We start from the raw sequence: 14,961 nt of genomic DNA, 5'->3' as shown, positions 1-14,961 counted from the left end.
ACCAGCTGAAAATGTAACAAATGTTGCAACTTTGGTCCCCAATTTAACCAAATCTTCCAGACTATGAGACGTGAAAACACCCTTAGAGCTAATCTGCTAAAAGGGTCCAAGGTGATGTGGAAGCTAGCTTTTCTTTGAATCTTAGTGTAAGCCTCAGGGTATGATTTATTAATGTTCTCCTGGAGCCTGTGTGGGTTCTCTGCAGACATTTGGTCTTCCTCCCACTGCCCAGAAGCTCCCCATTAGGCTCTAAATTACTCATGAGTGTGTGTGAATAATCTCTGTTGGCTCCACAAGCCTGAACAGAACCAAACGCCACTCATGGCATCCAGTTGTAGGCAAATCAATAGCAAAAAAGATTTGATTGAGTTTCTGCAGTCAAACCAGAGGTACTGCTGCAGGCGGACACACAGAAACACAACCTGCCTCTGGCATCCCTTGCAGGTTGGGCGCACGCTGCCTGATCAGGCAGCTGGATCACGTTCAGCGGCAACGCAAGACATCCAGGATCCCCGTTTCTTTTGATTTCAGAGCACAAATTGGTTCCTCACAGAGCAACAGTAAATCAAGACGCTGTGCTCCTTTGTGAACTTTTAGGGCTGCAAGTAACGATTATTAGTCTATCAAATATTCTGACGATTAATCAAATAATCAGATATAAAAATTGGCAAATTTTGCAGATTTTTCATTTAACCACTTAAGCTTACTTTATATAATATTAAAAATAAAAAATAATTAAATTCATTTTTGAATAAGAAAATAAATGTTTTATTGCCATAAATGTAACAACATAGAACTCTGGTGTACACTAGATCATTTGCAGTGAAGGATGCTACAAATTATTTAAAAACATGCAAAAAAACTTATCAGTACTCTGTTGGGGTTGATCTGTTGACTATTTTTTGGCTCAACTAATAAATAAATAGAAACAAAAAGGTACCTAATTAAAAGGATTTCAACAGGTGAAGGTAAAACTAAGCCACCTTATGAGTTCTGGGTCATTTCTTTCATATTTAATGCAAAATAAACATATTGTAATGTAATTGTGGCTTAACTGAAGGTGTTCTGTCAGCAAATGACACCTTTTAGAATCTCCAGTTAATGCTTATCCAATTACTAATTTAGTTGACGATTACGTTTGATAAGCGATTAATCACGATTCACCTGATTAATCGTTTCAGCCCTATAAACTTTAAGCCATTTTCACAGATTTAGACCAATCTGTTCCACTAAATGGCAGTTATGTTGGGCTTGAGACAGCGTGGGTACGTCAGCAGAGGCTCTGCCAAGGAGATCCTCTTCGCCTGACCTTCTGTCAGCATCCATCAATGTGACCCACATAGTAATCACTGGAACTCTGAATCATCTGTGGCCGGGCCAGATCAACTGAGCGGCTCCAGGACACCACAGGCAACGGAGATCATTTGGCTCTTCTAACAATACATTCACTCTGAAGTCCCCCCCACCCCCCACCCCCACCCCTCCGCTCAAAGAAACTGGGGCTCGACTCATTTAGAAACCGAAACTTTAACCTCTCAGACGAAGCTCATGATAACTCCACAGGAAGATCAAAGAAGTCTCTTTCTCTTCCTTCAAGAAGACAGTAAGGGTTCAATTCAACTCTAAAACCAGCTATCACAGCGAAATAACAAACTGTTCTGTCAGAGAAGCTCTTTAAAACCACGGTCACATTTCAAAGGGCAGCTTGCACACGGCTACCTCTCATGCAAAGTTTAGGGCTGAAACGATTAATCGGATTAATCGTGAGGAATCCATTATTGAAATAATCAGTTAAATCGTTAACTGGAGTAAACAGATGTTTTAAAAAGGCAATTTGATGAAAAAAAAAAAAACATTCAGAGCGGTAATTAAGCCAAAACTGAGATAAACATATCTGTCTGTAAACATGTTCAACCCAAAACTCCTCAACTGACATAGATTTAACGTCACCCCGTCCAAATAAACTAAAGGAATGCTGTCATGCATTTTAAGCAATAACATTTATTTTCTTATTTAAAAAATGTCCCGATTTATTTACATTGTAAAATGTGTGAAACAAAAAATCGGTGCCACAAAAGTGCCACTTTTCTATCCGATTAATTGATAAGTCACAATAATAATATAGGGCTGAAACGATTAGTTTGGTTAATAACGATTAATCAATTATTTAAATAGTCACTAATTTAGTAATCGATTAATCACTAAATGGAGACTCAGAAAAAGCCATTTGTTGAAAACAAAACAGAGCACTAATTAAACCAAAATTGTACGAAAATAATTTTCATCAGTATAAATTAACTAGAGGAACGTTCTGTTGTTGCATTTTAGGCAATAAAATATTTATTTTATTTAAAAAAGGAACTGAATTATTGGTTTTTGATCGCATCTTATAATGTATTGTAAAATTGCATAAAAAGGTTTAAGTGGTTAAATAAATAAAAAATCTGTAAAATATGCTAATTTATTTTACCCGATTAATTGATTAATCATCAGAACAATTGATTACTAAACTAAGCTGCAGCCCTAATAAAATAAAATAAAATCTCACGCAAACATATTGTGAGTCCACAGGGTCTAAAATAATAAAAATACCTCCTGTGATGTAATTCTGGTCAATGAGATTTGAATTGCATTTCTTTGCTCGCCGGCCTTTGACTACGCTTCAAAACAAGGCCAAGCGGCAGAGAAAGGCACATGGAAGAGCCTGCTAATGCTCCGGCCTCGGCTCTATGAGTCAACAGCCCGGTTCAAGAGCTCTTATGCACAAAATTATTCACCTCCTGCACCATCAGTTGCCATGGAAGCAGGTTAATCTAATCTAAAGTGTGAGTAAGTGCATGGCAGAGCCCTATTAGTATGCATTTGTAGGAAGGATAGGCATATATACTGGTTCATTACGCAGAAAAAAAAAATCATGTTTTTAACCTACATGAGAAGTGACGGGGATAGTTTAACGCAGCATGGAGAAGCTAAACGAACTTACCTATAAAGGTCTGCTGCGTCTGTGTGTTTCCCCCGATGCGCGGGGAGCAGGAGTGTGGATAACTGGATCCATTGGCCCCCATCCTTACGGCTCTTCACTTGTTGTTTGGGGGGGCCCCCAGGTGCTGAGTCATCTTGCTCGGTCCTCAGCTGTGGGGGTCGGGCATGGACCTCCTGAAGCCTCCTCCGAGCCCCAGGCCCCGGCCGCTGAACCCCGAGAAAATGGAGGAAAGAGAACAGAAAGAAAGCTAAAGTCAAACTGCGCCTAGCAACTCAATGCAATCGAATTTTTGGTTGAAGTTTTGGCACATCTGGATTTATTTTCCACCAACGCACTCCTTCCACAGTTCAGAGTGACCTGTTTGACATCAGGTCAACTTTACGATGAAATATTAGGGTCAGATTTTCTTTTTTTTAATATTACAAGAATACAGTCATACCAGTAGGAGAATAGAGTTGAAGTAATACAAGAACAAGGTGTTAATATTACCAGAATAAAGCCACAATATTAGACTTTATTCTGGTAATAAAACAGGTGCATTAGTAGGAGAATAAAGTTGAAAAATTATGAGAATAAAGTCATATTATTACAAGAATTAAGCACCAATATTAGGGTTTATTCTGGTGATACTACATTCATAATATGAGAATAAAGTTGAAATAGTACAAAAAATAAAGTATTAACATTACTGGAATGAAGCTGTAATATTAGGAGAACAAGTTGTAATTTTAGGAAAACTGACATGAAAAATAAAACATTTTAAATTAGGAAAGTTGAGCATCTTGTGAAGTTTTACCGTCATGTTCTCCCTTGATTTGTGCAGCTTCCCCACTTGGAAAGGGAAGTTTTTATAACTTTAATAACAGTTATCTGCTTTTATCTCCCCTTTATTTATTTATTAATTGGAAGGCAACTGTAAAGGTAAAAACATTAGAACAACCGCAAAAGAAAAATAAATACATAAATTATCCTCCACAAAAAGAGCTAGTTGAGACTTATCTGTTTTTTGGGAGAAAATTTATCATGCAATTAATCTATTTACTGCTTATTGATAACTATGCAAGTTTTTTTCAGGTTTTTGTTCCGTTTCAATTTTTTTCAGCTTCAAACAAAAACAATCTGAAATTGAACAAAGAAAATGTTGAAATTACTTTTCAGATTTGCGGGGGAGGAAAAAAAATTATGAAAAGTACTTCTAACTCCTTTTTTTAGTTTTAAAACATATTTTCAGCTTCAATTTTTTTAGTTTAAAAACTTTTTTTTTAAGCTGTTTTGTTTAGAAATATTTTTTTCAGTTTAACATTTTTATTTTCAGTTTCACACTGTTTTTAGTTTCAAACAAATTTTTCAAATGTATTATTTTTTTTATTTGAGCAAAGTTTTTCTTACTACATTTGTGATTTCTTTTCAGAAAAGAAGGTGAGAAAGAAAAGAAAATCTCATTTTGTATGAAACAAATGATGTATTTTATTTTTAAGCCGTGTCGCCCAGACCCTGAGAGAGATAATGAACGCCCGGCGGCGCCAGCGTTGACGAGGCTGAACAGAGAAACACCTAATTACATCCATCACCTCCTTTCAGCCACATTGATTTTACTGCAGTGATCAATCATAGCCGTCCTGGCTGTTTCAACGGCCTGTGTGGATTAAAAAAAGACGTTCTGAGGTTTTTACTTCAGGGAGTTTTCCTTCCAAGATCTTTGTGTTCAGGCTTTTATCTGCAATCTTCAACAGAGACTTCCTCTTCCTCCCCTCAGGAAACTGATTGCCAGTCAACAACAAATCTAATGCAGATGTAGCTTGGCTTCAACATTAAAACAAACAGATATACAAACACAGGACATTCCAGTCCTACGCCCTTTACATGGTGACGGTGGAGCATGAATGTAGAGAATCAGAATTAATATTTTAGGTTATTTGAAAATGTTTTTGGTGTAACAAGGCGACAGGACAGGCATTGGAGTCTGCCACACGCAGTTTGGTGATGGATTAATTCAGCAGCACCTACAGAGAAGTGGAGACAGATCTAAATACGGCTTTAGCTCTGACTGCAGGTAGGTGGAGAAAATGAATAGTATGTGATGTCAGCATGTCATGATCGCCATAAAATCTGAAGAGTCAACTGGGACCAGACTGGACTTTTTATTTTATTAACAAATGACAACGAATGAACCAAGGCTTTATTGATGACATTATTTATAGTCTTACATAAAAGCAGATTTTATTGTAGGAAGTTGTTGGCATTCATCTACAGTTCCAGTAAAAGTTTCCATCCACTCGTCATCTGCACAAATGTTTGATTATTTTTTGTTTTTTTGTGATAATTTGAACTTCTGACCAGAACGAACTAACTAACCTATTAATGAACAAACGTACGAATGAACCAATGAACAAACAAAACCAACAAATGAACCAATTAACAAATAAATGAATGGAACCAATGATCAAAACAAAGGATATACCAGTGAACCAATAAGCCAAAAATGAGCCAATGAATGAATGAACAAAACAAACCAACAAACCAAACCACTAGCGAACCAACAAACCACAAATGAACCAATGAATCAACAAATGCACCAATTAACAAATGATAAACTGTTAACAAAAATCATCCGACTTTTATCAACTCATCCACTTTCTTGCTATATTTAGCAAAATTTCAGACAAAAAAGCAAAGAAAATAGCAGAAAATGGCAAAAACAAAATTTCCAATCATACCGTCAGTTTCATTTACCATCAACAGTTGAAATTTATCAAATTAAATCAAAATCCTTTCCATGGTAAGAAATCTTTCATAATACATCATAAGCGACACCATGAACGCGCACTTCTACAACACTTTGGAGCCAAACAAAAGAACCCAAATTCAGCTTTAGCAGCAGAATTATAACAGCATCATCCAGGAGTTTATTACTAAGACCCGAATCTCCACTAAAGCTGCAACTTTAAGACTGCTTTCTGCACATTCAGGCCTCAATAAAGAGCTGTTGGTTGCGTTTTGCTCCCAACAGAGCTGGTTTAGTGTTGCAGACACAGTTTGAGCTGGACTATGCGTCCCTAATGAGAGGTGACATGAGACACTCCCTGCCCCCCTCCCACTTCCAGCTGCTCACCTTGTATCAGCATTTCCCTTTTCTTCCTGTTTTAAAACACATTGAAAAGCTTACAGAACCAAAACACGGACTACAACTGGATCTACCTGAAAATGCATGACATAAGGAGAGGATGCATTATTCAAATGACTCGCCGGGGCCCATCAATCATTAATGAGGATTTTTTCATCATGGCGAGAGAAAATGGAAGCTGGAAGTATCTTTATAAACTGAGAAATCAATTAGCTAAAAAAAAAAAAAGAAGAAGCACATCTTTAGTATTCATGAGCAGCTTATTCAGTTTAACATTGTTGGAGCGTAAATTAACAGTTTAGCTGCATCAACACCTGTAACATGACCTGTGAGATGTGGGCATTGTGTGCTTCGCAAAGCCAGCTGGACAGAAATAGTGAGTAATTATAGACGGTTTGACTCGGGAGATACTTGATACGATCAGATGTGCTCCAAAACGAGGTCATAAAACAGAGCAGCGCAGGGAAACCAGAACTTTCGAACAAAGAGTGACCTCCAAAGCTGTGACGTGTCGATGCACACATCACCACACCGCAGGAGAGGACTGCAGGTGGATGGGAAAACAGTTCACACCGTTCCCCGAGGAAGCAGGATGACTGCAGGGACGGCAGAGGCTCCAATCAACTAAATCAGTTTCTCTTTAGGATGATTACAGGCCCGACTAAAGGAGACACGAAAAACTAAAAGAATCAGAAAAGACTGTAAATAAAAGGCTGAAACGATTAATCAATTTAATTGTGATTAATCAGATTAATCGTGATTAATCCACTATTGAAATAACCTAACAAACTTGTTTTTTAATCAAATTACTTTGATTTTTAATCAGTTTAATTGTAATAGTGATAAATCAGATTATTCATGATCATTGTGATTAATAAGATTAATAGTGATTAATCGCTTATTGAAATAAACTAATTTCTTTTTTAATCAAATTAACTTGATTTTTAATAATTTTAATAGTGATTAATAACGATTAATCAGATTAATATGATTTATCATGATTAATGTTATTTTTTTCACGTTAGAGTAATTATGACCAGTCATTGAAACAATCAAAAAAAAAATTTTAACCTTCATTTATTTATATTCATTGAGGTCTAAGAACTTATTTGCAAGACTGAACCGTTTCGATAAAACTAATATAGTAATCGATTAATCGTTCACTGAAGGATACACACTGAAATGAGGCTTTTTGCTCGAAAAAACAACATATTCAGGCTCAGAGCAGTAATTATGCCAAAACTGTACAAAGTATAGATACATTTAGGATTTAAGATAAAATAATGCCTTTGTGTGCATTTTTGATAAAACTCCACTTGAGGAGTTTTTGATAAAACTCCTCAAGTTGCATATTTTTAGTTTCACGTGTGTCAAATTCTCTACAGAAATGCTACTTTAGTCATGTTAGGCAATAAAATGTTTGTTTTCTTATTTTAAAAAAAGGTAGTGGACTATTTATTTTAATCTTTTAATTAGAGGTGTGCCGATCGATCGGCCACCGATCATAATCAGCCGATTTCCGTGAAAAAGTGTATGATCGGTGATCGGCGATCATTGGCTCTTGTTGCCGATACCGATCACCTGCATCTCATTTCGTAGCCTGCCTGTGCAGCTGGTCTCCTCTTTCCTTCACACTGAGCAAACGCGCAGTAACAAATCCTAAGCGATGTGGAGCTATAACGCACTGAGTGAATGGGGAAGTTTGCGTGTTGCGGCTGAAAATTGAAGCAGGTCAAAATGCATCAATACAACGAAGCTAATAAGACATAAAAACAATGCCATACTTGATGGAGTTTGGCTACATCGAGGCTCACTGCAGTAAAAAAGACATACGGAGGATCAAATAGCATGTAAAGCAGCGCACAGCTACAAACACTCACCCGGATTAGCATGACTGTCAGAAAGCTAAACAAATAACCCGCAAAATAATTTAAGTCTTCGAGCTGCGATGTAAGACGCTGGTTCTGCTCTCGCTGTTGAACCGCTGCTACGGGCTACAGGTAGTAATATTTCACAGACGGAGAGCCGCTTCTGCTCCACCTGGTAGTGACTCTCACACCGAACCTCTGTTTAAAGCTGCAGCATCTAACCTAAAAAAATACATTTTACATACGTTTTAAAACTTTCGCTGTCCTAACATGAGACAGATAATCTCTAAAAAAAAAAAAAATCGATCTCCTCCCTGTTCTGCATAATTACTCCGCTTAGTCAGAAACAGCCTCTCAGAACTAGCAGTAATCAGCTAGCCGCCATGCTATCAGGAAGTTTTCATTCAGTAACTCTGGATTGTTTATTGTAATGGATCCTGTATTTGCCTTTGAATGTTAAGTTTTATACTTGAATTTTTTGGCAATGTTGAGAGGTTTTATTTTGGCTCTTTGCATTATTTAGCCTCTTCAGAGCCTTCATATGTTTTCAGTCTGTTAAAGATAGTATTATTGATCGCAGTACAATTTGCGCCATGCCTGTTTTGTTTAGTTTTCTTCCTGGAAAAAGTTATTAAAAACAAGTTTTTGTCTAAATTGAGGTGAACTCATGGTTCCTTTTTCCACATAATGTAACCGGTAGTATTTATGATAAAAAAAAGTAAAATTATGTGATCGGTATCGGTGATCGGCCCTCATGGGTAATCGGTATCGTCAGGAAAAAACCTGATCGGCACATCTCTACTTTTAATGTAATATTCTATACAAAACACTTATGTGGTTTGAATGTGCCCATTTTAAAAATCAGATTAATTAATTACTCGGCAGAATAATTGATAACTATAATATTCGTTAGCTGCAGACCTAAAATAGAGACAATGAAATGGTAAAATCTATTCACGTCTTCGATGACTCACAGAGAACAATTAACAATGCAAACTGCTCCTCTGCACAGTTCCCCTTTCAACGTCGACAGTCAGCTGGTCGCGCTTAGCTCTGGAGGCCATGAAACCAAAACAAAAACATTGTTCCAATATTTTGTTTTTAGGATTTTTTGGATTAAAAATGACTGGATTCAGAGAATGAATCTCAGGAAACAATGACCTTGTTTTGTTCTCCATTCAACCAGAAAGAGAAAGGAGCATACAAACCAAAGTCCAGCCGTTTCCGATACTCAGCGTTTACCTCCTTTCACTTCATGTTTTTGAGGATGAAACTTCAACAATTGTAATCAACTAAAGATCAATGCAACAGCATTTAACCTGATCAACTAAGAACATTTCACAGAGGATCTGAAACAATGGCTGGGAGAGGATCCACAATTTCAGAGAGATTACTGCAGGATTATCACAGCCTGCATATGGCTCCTCACTATCTCAAGATAACCGCTCCTCAGAGAAATCCCTTTAAAGGCCTATGCAAATACACTTTTATTTTAAAAACATATGACAGACAAGAGAACTTTGTAGTTCAGGGAAGGAAGCAGAAAAGGTCACAGAAGAGTCCAAACTTTTTATTTCAGAGCAGTACTGATGGAAATTGACAATGTTTGAAAATAATAAATAATAATGAAGAGTCCCGATCAGTCCTCAATCCTCATCCAGAGCTGTAGGGCTCAAACTCACCATTATTCTAGCCAGTAAATTTTCTTTTCTTTAAATGGCACATTCTGCAGATTTTTTATTAACCACATAATCTTTTTTAATATGATATTAGAAATACAATAAAATACGCAAATAAACACTAAAAACGTGTTTTTACATAAAATGCAATACCATAAGGATGATCTAGTGATTATTTTTTAGATTAACTGATTAATGACTCAAAAGCAAAATGTGCTTAATAGATTTAGTTTTTAAAAATATGAAACAGTAAAAGATAAAACTATGCAACTCGAGTAGTTCTAGGTAAACATATTTACAGAAAAGCTTTGTTTTTCAATTTTCAATGCAAAATATATGTATTTTTAGAACGGTTTTGGTTTATTTTATTGGTATCCAAAACTTTTTGCTGTTAGGGCTAAAATTATCAAACTGAAAACCAAAGGGGAACACTTTTTTTTTCTTAATTAAAACTTTATATATCTGAAGTTATTTGCTGTTTTTAGCTCTTCAGTGATACACTAAAATAATGTCTCGTACCTAAAATAAATATTTAAGACAATTTTATTTGTCTGTAAAAATCTCTCTATACTTGCAAACCAAGGGACCAAACATAATTCTCCAGAGGGCCACAAATGGCCCCTGGGCCACACTTTGGACATCCCTTCATTAATTATTGCTCTGAATGTGCTGCTCATTCAGCCTTTTTTGAGTCTGTATACTCCAGTTTATGATTAATCGATTCCTAAATTAGTTGACAATTATTTCAGTAAATGATTAATCGTGATTAATCGTTTCAGTCGGAGTACTCCCCAGCCCTTCCTAAACATTTTTAGTCTTGTTTTGTCTTCCTCAGACCCTCTAAGTCTTAATCAAATGTCGTCAAACGACCTCTGACCTCTTTAGTCCTGCACAGTTTTCTTCAATCTACCTCTCCAAGTCCCTTTTTGTCCCCATCAGAAAGGGTCAGTGGTCCCTCTCGGGACTCTCTAGCCTCCCTCTTCCGTCCTCCTCAACACTCTTCAGTTCCCCCCGGTCCAGTTCGTCCTGTCTCAGTCCTCCTGACACTTCCTCAGTTCTGTTCAGACCTTCTCGGACCTCCTAAGTCCCCCTTCAGTGTAATTAGCAGCAGCTCCTCAGCAGCTAGCTTAGCTATCTGTGGCTTTAACTCTTCGGTGTTTTCCTTGAAGCGGAGGAACATCTGTTGAACAGAAACCGTTCGGATCGTATTTACCTGGAACTTCAGAGCTTCCTGTCCATAGCTTGTCCCCGGATCACAGCGCAGTTCAGTCCGGTCCAAGTTGTCTGATCAGCAGAGGAAGGGAGGAAAAAAAAAAAGCTGCTCAGCTCCTTCTTTCTCTAACTCTGCTCATTACGCTCCGATCGACGTCAGCCACCAAATTAAACCGTTAAAATGCGAAACCTTTTCCACTTCCGTCGACTTCCCCTCATTTCTGAGAATCTATCTCCACCTAAAACTGAACTAAAGCTTTATTTAGTCTCGGTTCGGCTCGGTATTTCCCCCACAACGCCTTGTTGGGTGGTTTTTACGGCCTATCCCGAAGCCTACGAGTCCAAGGTGGCTGAAATGAAATCACAGCTTCCGGTTGAGCCTTTCAAAATAAAACCTCTTAGCCGTGAATAGTGGGCAACTGTCTATGAACGCTAGCCAAATATTAAACATCTACAGTTAACCTTAATACATTTATAGTTATGATACAGGTAATACATTTTAAATATTAACGCATTAACATTTTTTGTGTGCCTATTCTTAACTCCGGAAGTGAGATGAAAGCTCCTCTAACTTGACAGCTTCTTTCGCTCTACTTGCAGAAGGGAACACAAGAACTCATAGCAGATTAGGCAATTTTTCATTTGCGAGCGCCCTCTAGCGATTCTTTACATAAATTAACAGTTAGTGGAGGAAAAAAAGCGGAGCTACAAGAATAATTTATTAACTTAATTTACTAATTCATTCATAAACAAAACTTACCAGAGTGCTCAGAGATGTAACATATGTCTTTATCATAGATTTTTATAACACAATATTTTTACAATACAAGTCTGTCTGCTTATCAGAGAAAGACATTTAGGAAATTTAAGTGTGATGAAGCAATTATTGCTCGCATGTAATGCGTATAAAATATGTAGTAATTTTATATTATTAAAAATCAAAATGAACACTTTCTACCTCATATAAGTATGACAGGAGCGATTTGATCTGTTGAAAACATTTTTAATTGATTTATCTGTCCCTGCAGATAATATTTTTTTTGGATCCTGATGAGGGCGCCATAATACACCTAATGCACTGAAGTTCAATTTCTGCTAATCAATAAAGAAATCAAGATGGAGGTTTGTGTGACTAACTTGTGTAAAGCGACCCGGGGTTAGTACTAGAAGTGATTATTTGGTGTTTCTGTTGAAAACAACAGAAAAAAACAAAACAATTCATTATTATATTCAGGTAAACAGAAATGTAAATACAAATTGAATTAGTTTGTAACTTGCAGCAGCTCATGCAGAGATGTATGATTTTCTTGAATGGGAAGAATCTGATTTGCGTTCTCAACAAATTGATGTTTTCTTATGATGAAGTGACAAATCATGCAATTATCACGTTTTATTGCTTTGACTGATTAGCATTGATTGCAAGGACAGTCAACAATTAAACCATCCTCTTATTCTGTGTTACACTTAGGGTTTTATTTAAAGCCAAATTAGAAATCTAACATATTTTGTGCTTTTCCTGCAGCCACACAAACAAGACCACTGATTCTGCCTTAATGAAGCTTTTTCCTGTTATTTTAAGTGTTACTGGTTCATGGAAGTGACTCCTCCTCGGATGAGCGATGGGAACTTGTTAAAGTTGATCCTATCTGCTTGTACCTCAGGGGACATGGAGGGGGGTTCATGCAGAAACATTTCCTTTAAGTTAAAGACACGGCCTGAGAGGCAAAGCAGAAAGGATGTCTTCGATTTTCAGGAGAGCCGCACTGACCAGGCTGCTCTTCATGAAAACTGTTCAGCAAAACCAAAGGGAAACCATCTACAGCAAACCGCCGAAGGAAAAGATCAGCCCAGAGGTAGGACTGACTATTTGAGCAAATCTGTTTGTAATAATGTTCTAGGAATGTACGACAGCAAATTAGGGCCATTCTAGACAGAAAAAATAAATAAAAGGAGGAGTAACTTTCAGACAAAAAACTCAAGAGATTCAGAGATTAATCTCTGAAATTTTCTGGAAAGTTTTTTGGAAATTTCTGAACTTGAAAAGTTTAAATTTGCTATAAAAATATGAAATTTTGAGGTTAATTTCAGGAATGTTCCAGGATAAACAATATATTTAAGTAATTAATTAATTGTGAGAAAAAAATTTGAGACTAATCTCAGAAATTTTCTAGAAAAAACAAGGAAATTTCCAAAATCTCCAGAAATTACAAATTTGTGAGAAAACCCCCCGAAATTTTTTGATTAATCTCAAAAGTATTCTGAAATTTTGAATTTCAAAAGTTAAATTTTTTAACCTATGAAACAAAGAAACTTCCAAGTTTTTTTCTAGAAAATTTCTGAGATTAGTCTGAAAATTTCTCAGTTTTTTGGCAGTAATGTACTCCCTTTTTTCTATCGAAATCAGCCCTAATCCACTGTGTTAGAAAAGTGATCAGTAATATGGTAGTTTTCATGTAAATTAACATGAAACATTGTCAAATTAACCACATTTTAAGATCCACTGGTCCTTCAAACCTGTCTGAGGAGAGCAGAACCTCTTCTGAGCTACTTTATTGGCTGTAATGCGATGAACTCAAGCGGACACTGCGCTCTCCTCTGCAGAGTGGGGGAGATGTTTTATTCATTCTGCAGGCTTTGGCCTCTGAAAAGGGATCCAATGATACGACTGCAACACAGCAGCAAACATTTACGCCGCTATAAACCTGCTGATCTGTCCTCTGGGGCTGGCTTTTATAACCTGTTAGGAATACCAGAGCAGAGAGGGAGATTTCATGGAAGGACGACATATAACTGTGATTGTGGTTATGACTCACAGGTGTGAAGACAAACAGAAAAATACAACATTTTACCAAGAATTTTGGTTGAAAATATATTAATACACTTAAAATAACTTACAAACAACTTTTCAGACGGCTATAGGAGCTTGTTTTAAGTCAATAATTCCTTAATATTGCTGAAAAAGTTCTGGAACCACTGGCAGATTATTTAACTTTTAGTAAAAGTGTCTTGCTATAAGTGAAACAATCAGCCAGTGGAAATATACTTTTTAAAAAATCCACATTAAGGAATAATTAGCTTAAAACAAGCTCCTATTTCTTGCTGAAAAATTATTTGTAAGTTAGTTTTGTCTCATTTCAAGTGTAATAAGATATTTGCACATCAAACTAAACCAAGTTACTTGGTTTACATGCTTTACGTGCTTTTTTTGAGACATTAAATCTCCATAAGTGACTTATATAACTACTATTATGCAGTTTTAAATGTTCATCACATAAGCAATTGACAAAACCTTCAGATTATGTGTGTGTCTGCGTTACAGCAGTCTGCCTTTGCCCTGTGTGTGTTTGGGGCGGCCCTGTTGGTGCCGGCTGGATGGATTCTGTATCATGTCCCAGAATACCGGCAGAGATCGACTCCCTGAGATCCGGAGGAAACCAAATAAACATCAAATTATTCTGATTCAAACAGACTCTCTGGTTAATCTGTGTTTAAAATCTGTCTCATTTTAAGTTACTGTTTCTCAGGACTTTTGTTTGTGAAAGTGGTTAAAAAATAAACTTACACAGATTCAGACAGAAGTTTGCTAAAGTTTTTTATTTACATGTTATGGAAATTTTGTGTTGTTTAAGTTGACATTTAGTTGTGTCTAGTCAAAGTATAGTTTTAGAAATCTAGAATGTAATTACAGATAGTCAGAAGAAACAGATTTTATGATAAAACTGCCTTCCATAAGTCACCAGTTATAACATTTTTCTTCTTTGTGTTTTTTTTTTCAGATTAAATGTTTTTTCATTATCTGTGAATTTACTTTTCATTCGCTCCATAAATGTGTTTTATTTCACCCAATATTGAACATCTTTCCTGGATTACATGTCTTTATTTTAAACTTTACAGATTTCTGGATTATTTTAAATGTTTTTATGAGCAGAAAATCGTCATCATTCAGAGAAATAAAGATGTAAAAACATGAATATGTGGAAGTGTATTTATTTAATAAATTCAGGCCTATCTCTATCTATCTATCTATCTATCTATCTATCTATCTATCTATCTATCTATCTATCTATCTATCTATCTATCTATCTATCTATCTAT

The 14,961-nt window shown here is 36.3% G+C and overlaps 1 protein-coding gene and 1 long non-coding RNA gene across 2 annotated transcripts in view; one reads left to right on the top strand and one right to left on the bottom strand.

The window, feature by feature from the left end:
- Positions 1 to 11,230, bottom strand: part of btbd7 (BTB (POZ) domain containing 7) — a 37,877-nt gene extending 26,647 nt beyond the window's left edge. The window contains exons 1-2 of the mRNA XM_008400068.3: positions 10,868 to 11,230; positions 2,984 to 3,189 (exon numbers count right to left, since the gene is read on the bottom strand). Coding sequence (XP_008398290.2) covers positions 2,984 to 3,065 — 82 coding nt within the window. The 5' untranslated portion in view covers positions 3,066 to 3,189; positions 10,868 to 11,230. The remainder of the gene's footprint in view (positions 1 to 2,983; positions 3,190 to 10,867) is intronic.
- Positions 11,231 to 12,590: 1,360 nt separating this feature from the next.
- On the top strand, positions 12,591 to 14,837 carry LOC103458929 (uncharacterized). The gene is made up of 2 exons (XR_014085789.1): positions 12,591 to 12,719; positions 14,189 to 14,837. It is a non-coding gene; the product is annotated as an uncharacterized LOC103458929 (long non-coding RNA).
- Positions 14,838 to 14,961: the final 124 nt, after the last annotated feature.

Source organism: Poecilia reticulata, chromosome 22 (genome assembly GCF_904066995.2).
Source record: "Poecilia reticulata chromosome 22, P_reticulata-male-v2, whole genome shotgun sequence".
Lineage (NCBI taxonomy): Eukaryota > Metazoa > Chordata > Actinopteri > Cyprinodontiformes > Poeciliidae > Poecilia > Poecilia reticulata.
This window is presented reverse-complemented; position numbering and strand designations above follow the sequence as displayed.